A 20,183-nucleotide genomic window follows, 5' to 3' on the forward strand; every position below is an offset into this window, starting at 1 on the left:
GGCTGGACAGAGAGTGACGGAGAGAGAACAGGATCTAATTAAAGGAAGGATGTAAAGAAAACGTGTCCACCATTTGTACGAGCCGTCCTCAAAGTGTATAGATCTTAAACCGGAACTGTGTTTTGTTAGATGGTAGAATCCTCTTAAGATCTTTTTGTCCCTTTCTCCTCTGCTGTCTAACTGTTTCCTAGCCGGCTTTGATCAGCCCGGCTGACCCGCCAATAATCCCGTCTGACCGTGTCTGTCCTCTTTGGGCCCCGGTGTCAGAAAGTAGAACAGAAAGAGACAGAAACAAGCAGCCATTATTCATATTTCACCACCTGCATCCGCTTCAGTTACCCACATCCACTCACACATCGATAAAAGCACACACACATCCACGCACACACGCATGCACACGCATTATTATGTCAGCAGAGCCTGGGCCCCTGTTAGAAATAGAACAGATAGTTTTAACTTACAGATAATGTGTCCTGTGTAGCAGCGCACCAGAGGAAATAGCTGCATAACTGGTGATAGAAGAAGATAACTGGCTGAAAAAAGCCCACAGGCTCAAGATATGTCCACATGCTCAGTTGGTGAAATGCTGGATTGAAATATCTTTCAACGGTGACGTCCTTGGACCTCTTTTTACACAACGTATCCAGCGTTAGGAATCTTACCCACAGATTGCAATAATGTCATACTCAGTTTGCAGTTTTCAATACATCTGTGTAAATTGACATTGGCCACAAAAAAGCGTGATATCTTACCAGAAGTTCAATGTTGCTGTTCAGTTTTACATTGTTGTTTGCTTTATTTATGCGGGGGGACCTTATGATTATTGATTAAGCTACTTTCATTAAGATTGTTTTGATTGTACTGCCCCCCCCCCCCCAAAAAAAGAGGAGTCCTATCTTTGATGCAATACAAATACTTGCTTCTTCACATCATTTAAGGTAATGTATGTTTCAGTTCCATTTTAAGAGTTTAATGCATTTTGTGATGACTATTGGGATAATATCGTGAACTCCAATTATTTTGGCCGGGATAATTCATCCCATGCTGCAGGATTCTGCCCTTTGACCTGCTACTCCCACAGAATTTCAGGTGGCGAGGACAGATGTGATCAATGAGTAACTGATCGGCCCTTTTTAAGAATACGGTCATCGTACAGCTGTGCTTCAGACACCTGATCGACCCCGATGATCCCACTAGCTGTCTGGATCATGCGCTGCAGTTCGGCATGATCTTAAACACGCACATTTCCAAAGATACAGTTCAGGCCAAAGGGCAAACGCTCTGCAAGACAGATTCGTTGAACATCTGGAGGACACGGCTGTCTCAGTGATTCAATTTCAACCAAACAAACACTCCTCTGTTGTAGTGTGTTAGACTTAATCACCGTGCATTCATTGAATCTTAAGTACCGGCAGTCGTCATTTTCAACTCAAAGGAATTTGTAAGTCGAGACCTGCTCAACTAAATCACCATTAAACTTGGAGGGGGGGGGGGCTAGTGAGTCGATACGAGAAAGACAATACATTCACTGACATACAAAAGTAATTACTTTTGCATTTATTGTTTTTCAAGGAACAACAACATCATTTGAGTTCCAGTCCTAACTTCTCTCTCTCTGAGTTATTAGGACTCTTGAGGGTGGATGATCAGTAAATGGTCTCACCTTTTTTTGGCAGGAGTGGAGATAGATTTGATTCAAAGATGCCAGTTCCACTCATTGCTATCCTCCCCGACTGACACAGACAGTGTGTCTCTCTGACATGCGTCCCACAGGAATAGCCCCGAGCCAAAGCGCTCAATACGTGAAGAAACAAACTCGGATCCATGATTGTCTGTCATGCTCGTGGATGCTGATGTTGGAGGCTTTGAATTTAAAGCCTTCCTGTGAGACCGCGCTGGCTCACTGTATGCGTATCTTTCTTTGCGAATGCATCAATTCTGTGTGCCTTAAATGTGAGGCAAAGAGCTGAAAGGGGATCTGCAAAGGAAGTGATTTTTTATTTTTTTTGTCTTTAAGAAGGGGGTGAGAAATGATGGGGGATGGGAAAAGGTAAAGGGAGGATCATAGATATAAAAACGCAGGAGGAAAGAACTTCAGAACAGCTGTGTCCTCGGTCTAAACTGGGACCTCAGGGAGAGGGAGCTGTGCTGAGTGGGCGTCTGGTAGATAGTTAGCGCTGGTATGGAGGTCACAGAGGTTCCATGTAGGCTTTGTGAAGGTGTCATGTAGGCGTCGTGACTGAATGATTTATTGCAAACGAGGCATTCTAGTGGGCTTTTTTTTCTTCACTGTGAGGGTGTAGATCGGGGGTTGGCATGAAGTCTTGTGATTTATTTTTCACTCGGGCTGGGCTGATGTGACTGTTCGTAACCATACTAGCTTCTAAACATAGCAGCCATTGTGCTGGTATACGCGTTTCTGGCATGTTTGCATCAAAGTAAGTATTGGCTCGGGCCTGATTTAAGATGAATATGGCCGGTTCAGAGCGAGGACACATTTTTCAAGCGAACAGAGTTACAGGAAACAGAAATCATCAGGGATAATTGCCCGAGGGGTAGTTGCTGTTTCAGAGGCTCAGACATGCAGTGGAAGTAGAGGAGAGTTTGGAGTATTTCAGAGGTTGACTTGGCCAGCGTGAAGGAGTGTGTGAACTGTCTTATTGGTTGGAGACTCTCTTACCTGGACAGGAAACAGGAGAGGCCTAACAGCTGTGTAAATGGCCCAGATAAGATCACAGGAAAACAACGGATACACGGCAGTGCTGAGAGACAAATCATGACTACTGTGCTGGAGTGGTATTTATTATGTTGCTGCAGTACGGACTTTTTCTCTTTCTAATGAGTGTTCTCTCTCTTGGATGGAAAAACACAATCTAAAGAAAAGCTCAGGCTCTGCTTGCTTCTATTACCTTAAAGCTCTCCTGTGGTATGCGCTGACTTTCTCTGTGTTTCTCATTTAAACAGTACATAACAACAGCACTGAATCCACTTTTATAAGTGTACCGCTGTTACCGCACAACCCCCCCCCCCCCCCCCCAAAAAAAAAAGAAACTGCAAGGAGATATGGAGAGATGCCACGTGGGAGAGTGAATTAATGAGGCACCAGCTCTGTGACAGTACAGTAGCTGTCTGTGTTTCTGCTGGCTTTGCTGCTGAATGGACGCAAAATAATACCAGCCGTCAGTCATATTCTTTATGAACGTGTGATTCAGTGAGTGAATGAATGTTGAAACAGGCAGGTAGACGGTATAAGCTGTAGTTTTATTGTCGTTGCCGCCATTAAGTCCAAGCTAAAAGGAGCGGTTCACAGAGTAGATCAAGGAGCAATAACATACTTGCAACATCACGATGTAGAAGTCTCGTTTCCCTCTGTGTTTTGTATTGGATGTGGGTCACCTCACCTGAAACAAGGACCACCTCCACCAACAAAAACCTCTCGATTTTATCAAATAAAACACAGCATTCTAGGGAAAAGGAGCAAATGGCATGCATTTAATCAGTGTGACCACTAATCTACTAATTACATTGACCGTGATGCCAGATGTATCAACATCTGGCTGGCTTACCACCTCAGCAAAAAACGGTTCCTGAGACAGATCGTGCTGATGTTAAATTTAAAACCATCTTTGACATGTACAGTGTCCCACTTATCTTTGATGTGAGTCTATGAAGTCTGCAATACACAAACAATTACTAACTTTCTTTTAAAGACGTAGAAGTCGATTCGTTACCATTTAAAGCCGCTGCTCTTTCAGGCACCATTTGACCTAATATGCTGCCTGATTGTCTGTTATAATAAAGATATGCGCGTGGATACATTTCTCATAAACCAAGGTGTTTGTGTGTATCTGCATTTTGTGTTTATCTCAACTGAATTGTTGGAGGAAGTAGAAACACTGTAAAGGAGAGAGTTCTTCGGAGGGTAAGATGGAGGGACAGGAGAAAAGGTGAGGTTGGTTGTTGTTGGTAGTAGATGGGTGAATTAAGGAGTCTAAGGAAGGTGAATGGAAATGTTTAACAATGCCGCCCCCCCATCCAGGCAGTTACTCGACAACTTCCCCTCTAGTATACACTCCACACCCGTCTCCCCTCTCTCAATCCCTCCCCCAACATCCCTCCTGCCCCGGGACTTTGGTTCTCAAGTTAAAGACATTTTTAATAGCTTCCTTTTCTAAACAAACCAGCTGCCAGAGCACCAGATAGTATCTCTGGCACGGAGCGCCTCCTGCAGGTCCATTAAAGACGTGGCCGTGAGGGCGACCGCTACACTGATGTGTGGAGACTGGCACCCTCTGATCCTCCACGCAGCCTGCTGTGTCCGGTTCTCAGCACTAGATGGCATTGGCAGTGTGCTGTGGCTCTGAACTCTGTTCTTCCTGTTAAACTCAATTCAGAGCCAGATATCACACGGTCTTCAGGTTACAACATGATCTTGTTACAGTACGGTTGTACAAGTAAGTCATGGGTTTGATTCATAATTGCAATTGCATTCTCACGTGAAAATATTCCTGCAGTGTTTCGTTCGTTGCATTGATATGCTTCAACAAGTAACAAGACAACTGGGCATCACGTGACAGAAACGTGGCAGAAATTAAAACAGATCTAACGAGTGAAAGAGAAAGACAGAAGAGTAACGCAGTGAAAAGCAACAGAAACAAGACGAAATGAAACAGAATCAAGAAAAGACCCCTGCAGTTCAAACAGAAGTCTTACATCTGCTCAGAGGAACTTTTTCAGACACAAGGATGACAGTCAAAAGCACATTCTTTTCAAGCACTATTTTGCCACAGCTGCAGCACAGCAGGTTAAATGTATACAACCACCTGAAACAGCATCACACGATACGATATGATGAAGCACTCAGGACCACACAACCATGTGACAACTAACCGGTACAAGTATAGTACATATGGATTTTTATTGAAATGCTTTCTCTTAGCAAGACAATTTCGTCATTTTATATTGAATCAAGCAGCGATCGATTTCAGGTGTATGCTCAGTTGATAGAGTCTGTCTTCCTGTTTGTGCAAGAGACGGTGGGCTGTGGTGTTGCATCCGCAGGCTGAGGTTTTACTGAGAACAGCGCATCAGGATGAGTTTGAGACCAAATGTATCACTGGCAACACTGGAGAGTTACATACCAAGAGACACCTTGAGCTGCAAACGTCATGTCAAGTTCTGAGCAACTGGAGAAAAATACTGGTCATTTGAGGAAGTTTGTTCAACCCACAAATCATAATAATTTTATACATTTTCTGCAGTTGAGTTTCAACGGAAATGACTAACATTTCAAGATTAACTTGCTCTGAAAGTCTCCAGCCTCCAGATTTCTACTCCTGCCTGTGTTTCTTCTGCTGCTCAAGTTCTTTTTTTTTTTTACAGTCCAGTCAGTGAACTCTCTCCATCTCTGCAGCTCGTCGAAGAAAAACACCATGTGTGTGGGGGGGGGGGGGGGGTAGTGCAGCCAGAAAGAGGTTGACCCTGTGTCCCTCTTGTTGCCCTTTGAGTGCCAGAGGGGGCCAAACCGTAGTTTGCTGAGAACCCAGCACCCTTGAGTGACAGCATCCTTCCTGTTGTGGTCACCATGGAAACAGGAGAGTGTTTTCTCAAGTAAACGCAGTGGAGCTCTGCACCACATCAAATACCGCTGCCATGAGTCAGCCTCCAGCTCTACAGGGAACCTAACTACAGCAGAGCTGAATGCTTACAAGGCAGTGTGCAGGAGTTTTAATGGACTGTGGTTTCCTACTTGGCCTAGATGGCTGAGGTATTTGAAGTCAGTGAAATGTCTTATGTTTGTCTTTTGTCTAAATAGTGAACCAACACGCAGCATCATGCACACACATCAAACTCCTGCAAATCTAGTGGACGTAACCGCCGCTTTGTCACCGTCGCTGTTGTCCAGCGGAGTAACAGAAGGATTACAGAGGCTGAGGCTGTGCAGCTGTAAAACATGAACTCCACAAACGATGGCAGCACACTGCAACATACAGCCCAGTGATGTCATCCTTTGCAGAGGTTCAGGCTTTGCACAGCTTGACCCCGTTCACACAAGGAGGACACATACTCAGGCATACTGTAGGTCCAAACAATGGCAAAGGTGCACACAATGGAAAGCTAAAGCTTTATTGTACTCGTCAATATGACGACCTGATATGAGAGTGTCCCATTCTATCATTTGGGAAAACCAAGAAAATATTGAATTGGAACAATTGGGAAGTAACTGCTACGGTCTTTAAATTTGTAAAAAAAAGACAAAGTAATCCATTGTCATTGTTTGTTTTACTTTGTGTATATCAGTTCAGCAGAACATGCCAAATTATAAAGCCACTCTTTATGTTTTGCACTTAACATTTAACCTGCAAAATATATGATTCGCTCATAAAACATGTAACATTGTTGTAAATTACCGGAGTAGCTTTGCCTCCACGTTGAAATGCTGCTGACATGTTAATGTACGAGTAAGAATAACGACTAACATTTAAAATGTGAGTATTATCGTATTGTGGTATTGCTGCTTTTACATAAAGTAAGTTAAGGATTGAAATACTTCTTTGACCACTTCTGTCATCTTTTATGGTTACATATGAGCATCCAATTTAACAAATGCTGTATGGGCAACAATACATTTTCAATCATTAATCTATAGCAATTTATCTTTGGACATTTTTAAATGATTGAAAATGTCTTTCTGAGAAAAACTAGACTTTGCTCTTTTATTATCTATGTCACTACTGTATCTGTATGTCACTACTGTATCTTGTTCTATTTCCTGAAACCACAGTAAAAAATAGCACATATTTAATGTTTCTTTCTATATTTTCTCAAACAAAGAGCACCATTTTACATTGTGCTTTCCAGGGAACGTCCAAGAAAAATCACTTCCATATCAGATGCTTGGAAATTATTTAGAAAATAAAAAACCTATGAAATGAAGCACGACCAAAGATACAGTTTAGAATTTATTATACGCCCAAGGGAGTTCAGGAATTGGACATGTGAGTTACAGATGATGAATTGAGAAGACATGGGGAGTGACAGAGGTGGCAGAATGAAGACCAGACCAGATCGTTCCATCTCATTGTGTTACGGGTGTTTGTGGTCTTGTATGGGGATGTGTAACTATCCTCGTAGAGGTTTGTTGTCCCATTTCATCGTGTGATTTATTTATTCTTCTAACCGACTCTAACTAAAGGACAGGTGTCCTGGGAGCTGAGATGCTTTACACACTGTCGCTTTCCTCATTCCCCTTCATGGACGATGCAAGGTCCTCATCACTTATCCAACACTCACCACCTCATTCGCTGAAAGTTGCCTCTGGTGTTTTGCTTTAACTTCACCTCTCCCTCTCCTTCTTTTTTTTTTAAAGAGGAGAAGTAAAACTAACAAAATGCAGAGAAGATGTAACTATTGTGTCCTCAATTAACCCCCTGCACTGGCTCTGCATGGATTTTGTGTTTAATTGATGGCTCCAGTAAATTACATATAACTTCTCTTAACACAATGCTATAATGCATTTAAACCAACAGAGTACACCTTTTGCAATGTCAAATACAAGTATGTTTCTTTTACTCTTACGTGCAAATTTATTTCGCATTTGTGCATAAAAAAACGTCTTTATACTTTTTGAATATATAGTAACAAGACCTGCTCCTGCGTTCTCCTTGTTTTATTCATAGTAGTGCATCTTCAGTATATTACTGCCTCCCACTGTTTCATACCAGAGTGCCCTAGCCCAAAATACTGTAAAGATGGCAGATAGAAATGCCTCATAATGCATGTGGAAAGACATAAATACCACTTCGCCATCGTTTGAATTCCACAATGTGAGGTGCTCTTTAAATGATCCCATCCCGTCATCCTCTCTTGTAAATGTTTGCGCGTCATAATGGAACCGTTCAATGATTATTTTGAACATTGACGCCCATTTGGATGGAAACATACTCACAGCAGCCATCGCGGTGATATAATCTGTCTTTGAACTCCGTGTGAAGGCAGGCGGAGTGAATGGGAGCGAACACCAAGCGGGCTGTGTAACACGGGGACTCTGCTGGCGACTACAGGGCACGTCTGTGTGGGCATGTTCGCATGATAGAACCATTGTGGAGGCCTGGCATACAAACAAAGCTCATCTCTGTGTTTCCTGTGTGTTTTAGCTGCTGATATCAGGCATGTTGCACTGAAGAGCCTTTAGTGAGAAGTAATTGTTTTGGAGGCGTTGTGTAGTGGGAGGGGGTGGGGGGTGGCTAATGCTTCTCCAATTTGAACATTGCACTGGACATATGCACTGTCATTATGTGTGTCGTGCTGTGTGTTCATGAGCTGTTTATATTTAGCTATGTAAAGCATTATAATAACGACCATTTATGTGGGTGGGGGGGTAGGATTTTCTGCCACATTGACATGAACACTAATGCCCTTAATAATCATGACGTCACAATGGTTTCCTCCTCTCTGTAGGAGGCTGACAGTGTGCAAAGTCATCGCCTATACATTATGTGTCACTTGATTACAGGTCTTTGAAAACAATGCAAACAGTCGAGCTAAATATATCATAGGTAGATTATGTAAATACCTCCCCCCCCCCCCCCCCCCAAATCACCCTTCGTGTGGTCCAAAACATCAACTTTTCAAAAGCTAAGAAAAAAAGCCCTGTTTCCATCACTGTAACACTGCGTTTTTCGGCCAATCCAATGGGTTTTTAGATTGTTAAATTGTCTTAATCCGTTCAGTTGTGGAGATTATGTTGTGTCATATTGCACCAATACAAAAAGAAAGACTGTGGACATGCTTTGAGGTGCAGTTTCCCTGAAACTCACTGTGTTGATGTCAATTGAAAAATGTTCCAACGTCTCTCTTTTAATAGAGTCAGTGAATTTTTGAATTATTTCCTCTTTTGTGTGTTTTGGTGGTGATTTTGACAACCCATTTAGGAAATATTACGGCTTATTTGAGAAGTATGCTTTGGGCAGTGTTTGATTGACAGTCGTCTCGGCCTGTCATATTCAGTTTGTTGTGCTTGTTGTCCCTGTCTCGCTCTCCCCATTAACTCAATTAAATTGAATTCCAGTGACTGACAAAGATGGCAAAGAACAGTAAACAAAAATCCAGGCTTCAAAGCGTCCCTTCAGAAACCTCTGGGTGATAAAACCGGTGCTACATCCATATTTTTCTAAAATCTGTGTTTTGGCCAACCTCTGGTTCTGGAAGTACAACTGGCAATGAATACAACGGGTCATTTTATAATGAGAAGAATTTCAAATTGCTGCAAAACATATGAAAACCCTTTTGTTCTCAAAATGCACATTTCTTTATTTCTTTCAATTTAGCCGCACAGTGAAAATGGCACTTGAAGAATAAAGCCAGACCCGATGTTACGGTGACATGGGAACAATTAGAGTGGTTAAAGTGACTGTCGCTGCACTTGTGGACACCAGAGCTGTTGTAAAGGAATTTTATAAATTAAGTTCTTGTTTTAGATTTAACCAAAAGCCCAGTCGGTGCCCTGTTGCCTGTCTATGTGCTGAACCAAAGTCGCAGGAATTTAACATGTTAGCTCTACAGAGCTAAATCTCCACATCCATAAAGCCGCCCACTCCCCACTTTCTATCCACTTTCTGTTCAACAGCCTCTCTCACCACGCCCCAACACTCTGCCAACCTCCACTCTGGAACATCAAGCTGGATTTACTGTAGCGAACACATGAATATGCATTTAAACACATTTAAATATTTTCTTTTTCTTTGTTCCCGTTCTTTAAAGCAACAGTTTATTTTACTAAATCAGAATGTGGGACAGCACGTCTGCGCTTCATGTGCACGTCTGCAGTGCACAAACCACAAATGCACAAACACAGCCAACGGAACTGCAACTTGAAAGGACATGGTGACTGGTGTTATTGGGAGGAAAAATGGTGGAGGAGAGTGCTGCAGAATGAAAATCTGAAAAATGATGTAGGTTTGTGTGTGTGTGTGTGTGTGTGTGCGTGCGTGCAGCAGCTGGTTCTGGTCAGCTGACAGCTATTGCAGACTGTGATTTGTTGGGTGAGCTGGGCTGGGCTGAACCGTGCACAGCTGCTGTGTGTGTGTGTGTGTGTGTTAGAGGAAGAGAGAGAGAGAGAGGGGGAAAGAGAGGGAGCCGTGTAAGGCTGCCAGTGTGTAAGCTCAGCAACATTAGGAGCTGGAGACTGGACTAGAGCAGCGCAGGAAAGAAACAGAAAGCTTGCAAATCAGAACTGGGGAAGTAAGACTGGGGGAGGGTCGAGTAGGATGGACTCTCGGTTATCCTACTGGGCTTGAACAGAACACAGCACCACTGGCTGGACCAGGGGCTGGCTGGACTGAACTGGACTGTGTCATCAGGGCAGACACTTGAGTTCAGGTTGACGAGGAACCTCAGTGCAGGTGAAGCATATACTGCTGGACAGGATCAGGCTGGACGAGGAGTCAACACAGCAGTGGATTATGGGTTGTTCGGCGAGTGTGGTCCTGCTCCTACGCTCAGTGGGCGGGGCCAACTGCGGTCACATGTGTTCACGACAGGACCAGATGTCATTGGATGCTGCCACTCCCACCCTAGAGGGTTACACCACTACCACCTCACCTCTGACCATCATTGTAATGGTAACCAGCACTAATGCACTTGCAGCTCCCATTGACTCTGCCTTTCTACCTAATGTGTGTGTGGACAGGTAGAGTGGGCTACAGCATGTGGGTGTAGGTCATGCTTGGATGGGCATTAGCATATATTTCTGTCCATTTGAATTTGATGGACGGATGGACGTCCTGAACAAAAAAAGTTCTCTACGTCTCCTACTTTCTCGTCTTAACTGCCTCTTTCTTTTTCTTTTTCTCTTTGCTGAGGTTGATGTGTGATCAGTGATTGGGGCCTGGTTGTTTCCAGTCACAGCTGAGAGGCAGAAGGACGGAAATGGAGGGAGGAGAATAGAGGGGGATGGTGGGGTCAGACATGAGGAGTCTAGTTTCTGTGGGAAAAATCTGCAAACTCTGCATATGGTCAACAGAAAGGATGATAAAAATAGCTATTCAAAAAGCACCATGAATAAAATGTTATTTGCCTGAGAATGAAGCACTGGATGAAGGACTTACTTAAACTTATGTTGTTTCTACCAACTTTTCTTCTTCATACATGTGTCAGTGCATCTGTTTGGTATCTGTATCCACTAGTGTTGGCCAGATTTTTTTTATTTCCAGGAAGACCCTGGTTTTTGTGAACCCAGTGGAAAAAATGTTACAGTTTTGGCAAGGTGGGGTCTTTACACTCACCCCTTCTGGTTCCCCTTTGTTTCTTTCCCTCCATAAACCTTCTGGTGCCTGTTTTTTACTGGTCTCTGTTGCAAACTAGAGTCATAATGGTTTACACTCCAACATCATGTTCGCCTGCTGATTCTTGTACTGTAGGCCAATCTTTACTAGAAACTCGTGCACTAACTCTGCCTTTTGCTGGTCTTTTGTAGCATGAGATATTTTGCTTGTCGGAGTAAAGCGTGGTTTATACTGCGTAGGGAAGCCGGCACAAGGTCCGCGCTCCAAAAAATGCAAGTGGTCACGACGCTTGGTCGTTCACCTTTTGAATTTTTGAAAAAGGTGCGAGAGCTCGAGACTGTCATCAGTAGTTCGCGGAAGAAAGCACTCAACTTTTGTTTCATTATAATGCTTTTATAATTGATTAACATCTGCGCCATCTGCGGAGGCTCACGCTAACGTGCCATGCCTGAGTATAAACAAAGCTTAAGAGAGTTATCAAGGCTCAAACAATGCCACGGTTTCTACACTTTAACAGACTTAATTGGCTAAATTAGTTGGTCACATTTTGTCAAGTTTCATAAGGGTTTGTGAAACATGATTGCATTGGACTAACAGATGATCATGTAGGGGATTCAGATTTGTTCACAATTGTCAGGATAAAAGGTAAAACTGTTGAGAAAACCTATAAGAAATTTGTCTCGCAACCGTGGCTTCCATCAAGGGCTCTAGTGTAGGGGTCTAACACATGCTCCACGTTGTCCCATATATCTGTCAGACGTGCAGCACACCTCCTAAACCTCCACCCCTCCAAGCTTGACACTCTATCTCACACCCAGTCACTCACACTGTGGCTAGGGAAAGAATGCAAATCCTCCAGTCTCTCTTTGGACACTGTCAATCGTCTTTGGCGTCGACCCCTTGAGTGGCATTCGACAATGTGTTCCTGGTTGGTTGATTGATCGTTGACGGGATGTGTGGTTCGGGGAGTTATTTGTCCATTCACTGCAGAAGGAGGGCTGCTAAATGTTTTGCGGAATAACCTCACAGCTGACTCGAAGAACTGAAAGAGATTTGTTAAGTGAACAGCCAATGCAAAGACTGTGTGCTGTGTTTTGGAAGCAGGCAGGAAAGTTAGAAAAAGGTTAATTGTCTCTTTTACTATTACTCAACACGCCATATTGGCCTTACTGAAGAAGAGTCATTTTAATCAGATGAGCGACTTCTCTTTGAAGTATGCCCATTAGTCCCACTGTGTCTCTCCTTAGACCTTGCATTGCTCTAATGATGTAAAGCAGATGACTTCTGTCTGGTGTCTTCTCCTCGTTTCTGTCCCAGTTGTCCCCCTCTCTCTCCCCCCTTTCTGTCTCTCTCTCTCATACTCCCTATCAATCTTTCATACTCGTCCTCCAAACTCCCCCTCTCTACGCTTTTGTCTCACTTTCCTCACATCTTTCCTTGAACAGGATGATTCGCCCTCAATCTGTGCTTGAGAATGACACAGAGCAGCTTGTGCGCATTACGTGCAAAGAGTTGAACGCTGTGATTTCTCCCCATTTTTGTCCTAATCGTTTTCCAACTGTGATTTATTCTGCTCTTCTTTTTTCCTTCTGACCAATTCAGAGCACCCAACCCTCCTCTCCCTCTGTCTCATTCTCTTGTTCACAGTTATGCTGTGAGCCACCAGTCCAGTGCTCTATTTGTGTCCTCCACACGACTGTAGGGCACCAACATCAACACCCATTCTATCTCACCCCTGCTAAGAGGGCGGGAGAACAACAGAGGACTAAAGAGTGATGTTAAAAGGGATGTTAAATAGGGTGAGAACAAGGGATCAGGGAAGAGACAGAGAGAGAATCAAAGGAAGACAAAATAAAGGAGAGCGTTGCTGAGGATGTTTGATGAAAAGAGGAAGCGAGAGAGGAGGGGATGAGAGGAAGGGATGGAGGCAGCTGCAGAACAGAGGACGGATGGAGGGAGGAAAAGGGTGAAAGAAGAGGAGGGAGGTTGAGCTTCAGACGTTAAATGGCTTTGAAGGGGTGCAGTGCATAATTATGATTCACTGTCTCAGATGCAAAACATCAAAGAGTTCAAACTTATTAAATTAGAAAATCCTACAGTAGATTCAGATGAATGCTTTACTCAGAAATGTCTTGTCCTGGTAGACTTGCAGGTTGTTGTTCCACTCTCTCGTGAACATCAGAGTTGCAGTCATGGGACATACTGTAGTTTTATCTCTGATAGTTCAGAGGGTCTCACAAACAGCAAGCTGCTAGCTCAAAGCGAAACAGATGACGAACCTTTGCATTTCACACATCATTTCCATTGCATTTGACCTCAAGATTGTCGATCACTTCGCATCACTTGAACACAACCAACTGCCAACTGACGTAACCTCCACATACGATAAACATCCACATACGTACCCAATGTACGGTTCTACATTTACACGTTTAATACATCACACATGTTTTAAAGGCTCAGTGCATACAAATAACAAAAAAAACAAGAACCTATGTTCTTATTTAGCTCTTGTGGTGTGGCCCTGCAGATAGTTCTGTGTTGGTTTGTTCAGGTTTTGAGATATGTAACTGCGACCGCCGCCTCTCCCCCAACACATTTCAGATGACTGGGATTTTATTTGTGGTGCTTACACACAGCATTGAGAAATACATTCATGCGTCATTCCTGAAACTGTGTCGAGTGTGCCGGCGCCTTATGTAACGTGTTAACAGCAAGTATATATTTGTTGAATCATCCATCAGGAGTTGTTTCCTCTTGTACAGATCTCTGTTCTGCTATGAGGTTTAATCTGGGGAAGAGAGTGTCTTTGTATGTACAGATATAGATATAAATGTTATAGTTTAAGTTGCGTTTTGTGCATTTATTTACATGCAAACATGCATCAGTGAATACTTTTTTTATACGTCTTTTTGTACATTGACCGGCTTGCCGAAGTGTTAAAAAAAGTATTGTCTGTAAGCTGTTCCTCTTGAATTGCTTCGTACAGATAATAGTGTATTGCCTCGTCTAGCTGAATTGTCGGAAAACGAAAGACATTGAGAGCATGATGAATAGAAGCGTCTGGTTGGTTAGATTCTCGTTTGCAGGGGAGTTTGTGGTTGCATGTGTGTGCTGAAGTGTGTGTTGGACACCAAACATCAACTTCCTCTACATCCACGTGCACTGCCACAAACTCACAATCCCGCTCAGCGTTGGTTCTGCTTCTGATAGAGGACATGTCTGCGATGTGCGTTTTGTTTAGTTCACTTTTAATTTAGCTTTGACCTTTTTTTTTGTCTCCAGATAGTGGAAGTTCTGGAGTTTTTTTGGTGTAACATTGTACACACTTACACTTCATGCACCTCGCAATGAGCTTCAGGAGTAAAATCACCTTCAGGAGGAAAATAAAGTCTAAACGAGTGCGATCGGATTTCGCCCGGCTGAGTATTGTATGTATTTGTCTCTTTCTGTCTCCGCCAATGACTCAATGAGTATTTATTGACTGTCACATGGCTACGGTTTACTATCAGTGACTTACACATGTTCATATGCTGTCAGTCATAGTGCTGATTGTGATTTATACAGCTTTAATCATTGAAGACCACAGTCAGTGTTCATTATTCTGTAATGTAATGTGTTTCGAGATATTTGTGTGCTTTATTTCCTCCCCTTTTGAAGATGTGTTACACGACAGTGAGCCAGATTGATAAGGATACTCAAACTAAATGATGTGCGTATTAATGATGCAAACCTAGCAGAGCTAATGGTACATTACTAGATCTGTCAGATGTCAGCTCGTGCCAAAGCCAAAGACTTTCCCCTGAAACATTAACGCTGACGTCACACGGGTCTGAGAGTCACAAAACCTAAAGCTGTCTCTGCTCTGCTGCCTGCTTTCCTCTTGTCATTCATCAGTGTGAGTCTCATGTCATTTAACGAGTACTGCGCAGGAAATCATTTTCTTTGGTTTGCCCATTAGCTATTAGGGCTAACAACTAATGATTCTATCCGTTGGCATTGTTTTTTTTTAATTCATTGGTTAATTATTTGTCAATAAGATGTCAGAAAGTACCCCCAAAAAAAATGCCCATCACGATTTCTCAGAGCACAAGTTGAAGCCCTCAGACACCCTGTTCTGTCCGCGAACAGTGCAACACTTAAAGATATTTAATTGACAGTGATTTTTGGCCTAATTACCTAATTGTAATGACTGTTGACAATCATTTTTGGCTAATCAATTAATCGTGTACTTAAGATCGAAAAAGCCAGTGTGTAATACTGCTTTACAAGTATGTCAAGGAACTAAAAACTAGAAAATAACACTCCTGATGAACTGTGAAGTAAAAATGGAGCTGAAAGTGTAATTCAGCATGCTACTTTTTAACACTGCATGGGGGGAAATATTAACAGCGTAAAGTATGGGTTTATGGGGGTCAAGGGCCAGACTGAGACAGATGTCTCTCCTAAAACATAGATCACTTTGGGTTGAGTTACGTTCTTGCCTCTTTGCTCTTGGTAGTGCACCAAGAGGCCTGTTCTGAGTGTTACAGTAGCGGGTAAACGCCCCGGTCTGCACTGTGTGCGTGTGAAGCAAACCAGAGATCATTACTTCCTCTGCCGTCCTCACCACAGCCTGCTGCAGCTCTCACTTTGCTGCTGTTGCTGCTCCGTTGCTGTTCTCTGAATGACAGAACTAATTTTCCATTGTCTTCTTTCTGTAAAACACATGTTTAAAATGTTGTCACATAATCCTTTAAAGGAGAACGTTGGCGTGGAATGGATTGTTTTGTTTGGTGGTTTATATACTGAGTGTGTAAAATGGGTTTGTGAGAACAGGCATTCACATATAGAAGCGACTGTTGAGCTCTTGTATGTGGTGTTTTCATGTTTGAGGTCATTCGCTGTCAATATGTTGTTGGTCTGGTTGCTTATTGAAGTTTTTATTTCCTGAAAAATCCACACGTGTCATGATTCATGTATCTGATACTTCTCTTTTTAATCTCAGTTCATTTAAAATAAACTCGGCATAAATATGTATTTGTAGGTGTGGTGCATCACGGCCTCACTTCAGCTGTGGAGCTACTTCCTCTGCATTTATTTTGGTCCTATTGATGTCATGGCAAATCACAGGAAATGTCATGACTGTCGCCATCATGGATACTGCTTTTAATATAATATGCATGCTGCAAGAATGTGGTTCATGAACGCAAATGTACTTTTACTCTTGTCTTTTTTCTGCTTTTACAATATCTGGTCATACATATTACAGTGCGGAGACCTAAACAGTTTCCTTGGGGAATGTAAACATGTTTTATTTCACAAATGTAACTAAAGATGACAAACTGCTCGCTGTATAAGTGTTAAATAAAGAGATTTTCCAACATAGAATATAGTCTAAAGTTAGAAAATATTACTCATCAAGAAATTAATTTCACCAAGCATTCAATGCCAACTTACATTACTCGACATGTTTCAATGCTGGACGTATCGTATTGCATTGTGTCATATGTTATTGGATCTTATTGTTTTGTATTATATTCAATCAATCAAAACTTTATTACATGACAAGATGTTACATTGAATAAACAACATCCAAAAGCACAATAAATAATCATGGTTTCAAACGAATATACATCAATGTCTCCATTGAGGTTTGATACCCAACAACAAGTGAGTACTGATCAAATGTCTCCGCGTTTCCATTTGCAGCAGGAGAAGCCGAAGCTGATTGATCCTCTTGACTATGAGACTGTCATCTCTGAACTGGGGGACGAGTTGAAGGAAGACCCTCTCAGAGACCTGCTCCTATTCCCCGACCATGATTTCACGGTAAGTGTGTGTGTGTGTGTGTATTTACGGTCCAGTCCTGGTTGACTGGCGTAGATTTTGTCATCTATGAAATGCAACACCATTGCATCATTGACAGAAAGCAGTGTACTCGCAATAGATATTACTTCTATTCTATTGTGAGAACTTGTTACGGCACTGTATAATTCAGACCCTTGGCGGACAGTAAATAATAAATATGTCCGACTACATAGTAAACGGGAACATAGTACCGGTACAAGTCATCACTTCTTAATTTGATACATTGTTTGCAATGCAACATGTGGCATCAGCATCACACACTTATTCACACTACCGGTAATCATGCATGTTGAACATTGCGGTCTTTTAATTACAGTGAACAATTTATTCTCCCCTGCTGCCTTCAGTTCATGAGTACTTTTACTGCAGTGCTAATGCGTTTCTGCAAACGCAGATCCACTGCACATTAAGATGACCTAATTGGCTGCTTGTGGTACAGGGAAACATTGGCTGGTGGAGTTGCAGAGTTGTAGCTTTAATGCTCGACTCTGCTGGTTCCCAGCTCGGTTTGGCTACAACACAATCTCCTGTGATTTTCTTTGTCTCTGTGTCGGCTCATGTGGAGGCAGCCTACAGTCAATTTCCATAATTGTAACTGAAAGTGGCTTGGCTGAGCATTGCTAATGAACAAAAGGCATTTACTAGATCTGCTTCTTTGCCAGTTGGTTCGTGAGCTCAGTGCTCCGGCGGATTGGGTAGAAATCAAAGTCTGTCTCTGTGTGCACACACACACACACACACACACACACACACAGATCTTTACTGCTGACTTGTTCTCATTCCTGTTCTGCAAAATCACTTGGAAGAAAATATATTTTTGAGTATGAACCTTAAAGAGTGAATGTGTTCTTCTGTTTCATGGATCATAACATATGCTTTATATATTTAAAGCTGCATGATTCATAGTTTGGGTTATTACTTGTAGATATAATCAGTGTCCGAGAAAAATGCATATTAAGGGATTTGACTTGGATTATCTATCTCCACTGCAATGACGCTGGCCAGAAACTATTTCTAGAGGAAGGAAAATAATATGACATCTATAGTATATGCTGGATACGTTTGTGCATGTCCTCTCAAATCATCACTCATGATAAATGACTCAAATAAATAAGACGACACTGAAACCCAAGTTGCTTCCAGGGCTCTTTACAGCAGCCCACTGCTCCGAAATGCCTAGGATGGATTAAATGCAGAGGCCAAACTTCATGAATGTAATGTATTTGGCGATTAAAATACATGTTTAAGTTTTTAGAAACAAGATTCTGTCTACAGCCATGTTAGTAGCTCTGTGAGGTTGTTCTTAGACACAGACAGAACAAATAGAGTCAAACTAGATAATGCTGCCATGAACAAGTATTAATTGTATGTGTGTAGTGAGAGAAATATTCTTGGTAGCCATGCTTTTTTTATTACCTGCCAACCTGACCAGAGTGATTGAGAGTAGATGGATGGATGGATATTTTCTTACCAAACCGCCCAGATCCTCAAACATCTCGTCCTGTGATCAGTTGATATGATATCTTCGAATTTTCTTTGAGAAATAGCACCGCTGCTCATTTTCCCTGTTGGTTATTGTTTCATCTCATTTGAGAATATTATTTTTATGTAAATGGAGGTGTTTTTTTTAAATTTCAGCCGAGGTGACTCACCTCGCCATGACACATCTTTTGTCATGTTAACCGGTCCTTTCCTTTCTTGTCCCTCCAGGTATCCACTGTGCCTCAGGAGAGACGGACTCTCAAGTCGACTGTTCCTGAGGGGGCAGAACTACAAGCTGAATGTCTGCTGGTCAGACAGGTAATGAGCGTGTGTGTGTGTGTGTGTGTTTGCCCACTTGTATCCTCGTGTGTACAGGACATGACTGAAGCCTCTGTTGTTTGGGAGAAAAAAGGTTTCAGTTGGTGGTGGTTAGGTTTTTCAGTTAAGGCTGTTCTTAATGTAGGACATCCTGATACCGGTGGAGCAATTTCACCAGGCCTCTAAAATAACACAGATGTGTGTGCATGTTCTGACGTGTATTTGCCCGTGGGTGCGTGTGGACGGGGGGCGCTCGGGCTATCAGATATAATTTCTCCACTGAGCCCTTGAGATTATAAATGGTCGATCTAAAATGAGCCCTGAGTAGACGGAAATTCCCCAGACAGTACTGTCACAGCTCACTGGAGAAAGTGTGTGTGTCTGACTTTCTTTGTGTGTGTGTGTGTGTGTGTGTGTGTGTGTGTGTGTGTGTGTGTGTGCTTTCCTGTCTGAGGTTGCTATTGTAGCTGATACTATGTTTAGTCTGCTTTTAATTTGTGACATTGTAAACAACAGGTCGAGATCTTTCTAAACAAAAGGATGAAAGAAAACATTCTCGACACAGCGTTCAACCAGCAGGCAGACACATGAGGGGATGTGAAACTGCCTTTGTGACGTGTGTGAGAGAGAGAGACAGAGAGACAGAGATGACTTACAGTGAGAGCAACCTATGAGAGTACAGACAAGAAATCCATAAAGACGGAACGATGTCTTTATTTGTAGATTCCTTGGGGACAGAGTCTTAATTCAGTTCCTCTTAATAATTTAGATACTGTAATGATGAATCCCAGCCTGCACATCAGTAACTAGGCCCTCAGGAGAGCTGGTGTCTGGCTGTACTTTCACTGTAGTGTAGCTTTCTTCATTGTCTGCAGACGTTCCAGCTGCCCCTGGGCTCCCAGAGAGCCCATCATTTTTAGAAAGTTAATATTTAATCATATTCAACTTAATCTCCTTCCTCTCCTTCAGGCTTGTAAGTATTACAACTCGGACCTGAATGTGGTCCAGTTCAAGTATGACGACTATGCTGGAGACTACCGCCTGCTGCCCAGGTAATACACTCAGCGTTTACACAGTAGCCCTCTTAACTGTGTCTGCTTTATGGGATTTAAAGCAATGTGTAACCATTTTCTTCGGGAGAGTGAGATGAGAAGATTGATATCATTCGCATTTATGTACGCTCCATATAAAGGTACATCCAGGAGATGGTTAGCTTAGCTTAGCATAAAGACTGGAAGCAGGGGGAAA

The 20,183-nt window shown here is 42.5% G+C and overlaps 1 protein-coding gene across 9 annotated transcripts in view; it reads left to right on the forward strand.

Moving 5' to 3' along the window:
• The window catches only part of dock10 (dedicator of cytokinesis 10), a gene marked incomplete at its 5' end in the record, with an annotated part of 56,744 nt that overhangs the window by 7,611 nt on the left and 28,950 nt on the right, over nt 1-20,183 (forward strand). For 5 of the 9 annotated variants that reach the window (XM_079272467.1, XM_079272471.1, XM_079272472.1 and 2 more), the window contains 4 exons: nt 10,386-10,622; nt 16,977-17,096; nt 18,846-18,935; nt 19,905-19,987. In XM_079272467.1, coding sequence (XP_079128593.1) covers nt 10,464-10,622; nt 16,977-17,096; nt 18,846-18,935; nt 19,905-19,987 — 452 coding nt within the window. Of the gene's footprint in view, nt 1-10,385; nt 10,623-14,631; nt 14,717-16,976; nt 17,097-18,845; nt 18,936-19,904; nt 19,988-20,183 lie in introns of those variants that run through there. The other 4 variants (XM_079272470.1, XM_079272475.1, XM_079272469.1 and 1 more) reach the window with 2 other exon arrangements.

Source organism: Melanostigma gelatinosum (assembly GCF_949748355.1).
Source record: "Melanostigma gelatinosum genome assembly, chromosome: 7".
NCBI classification, from domain to species: domain Eukaryota; kingdom Metazoa; phylum Chordata; class Actinopteri; order Perciformes; family Zoarcidae; genus Melanostigma; species Melanostigma gelatinosum.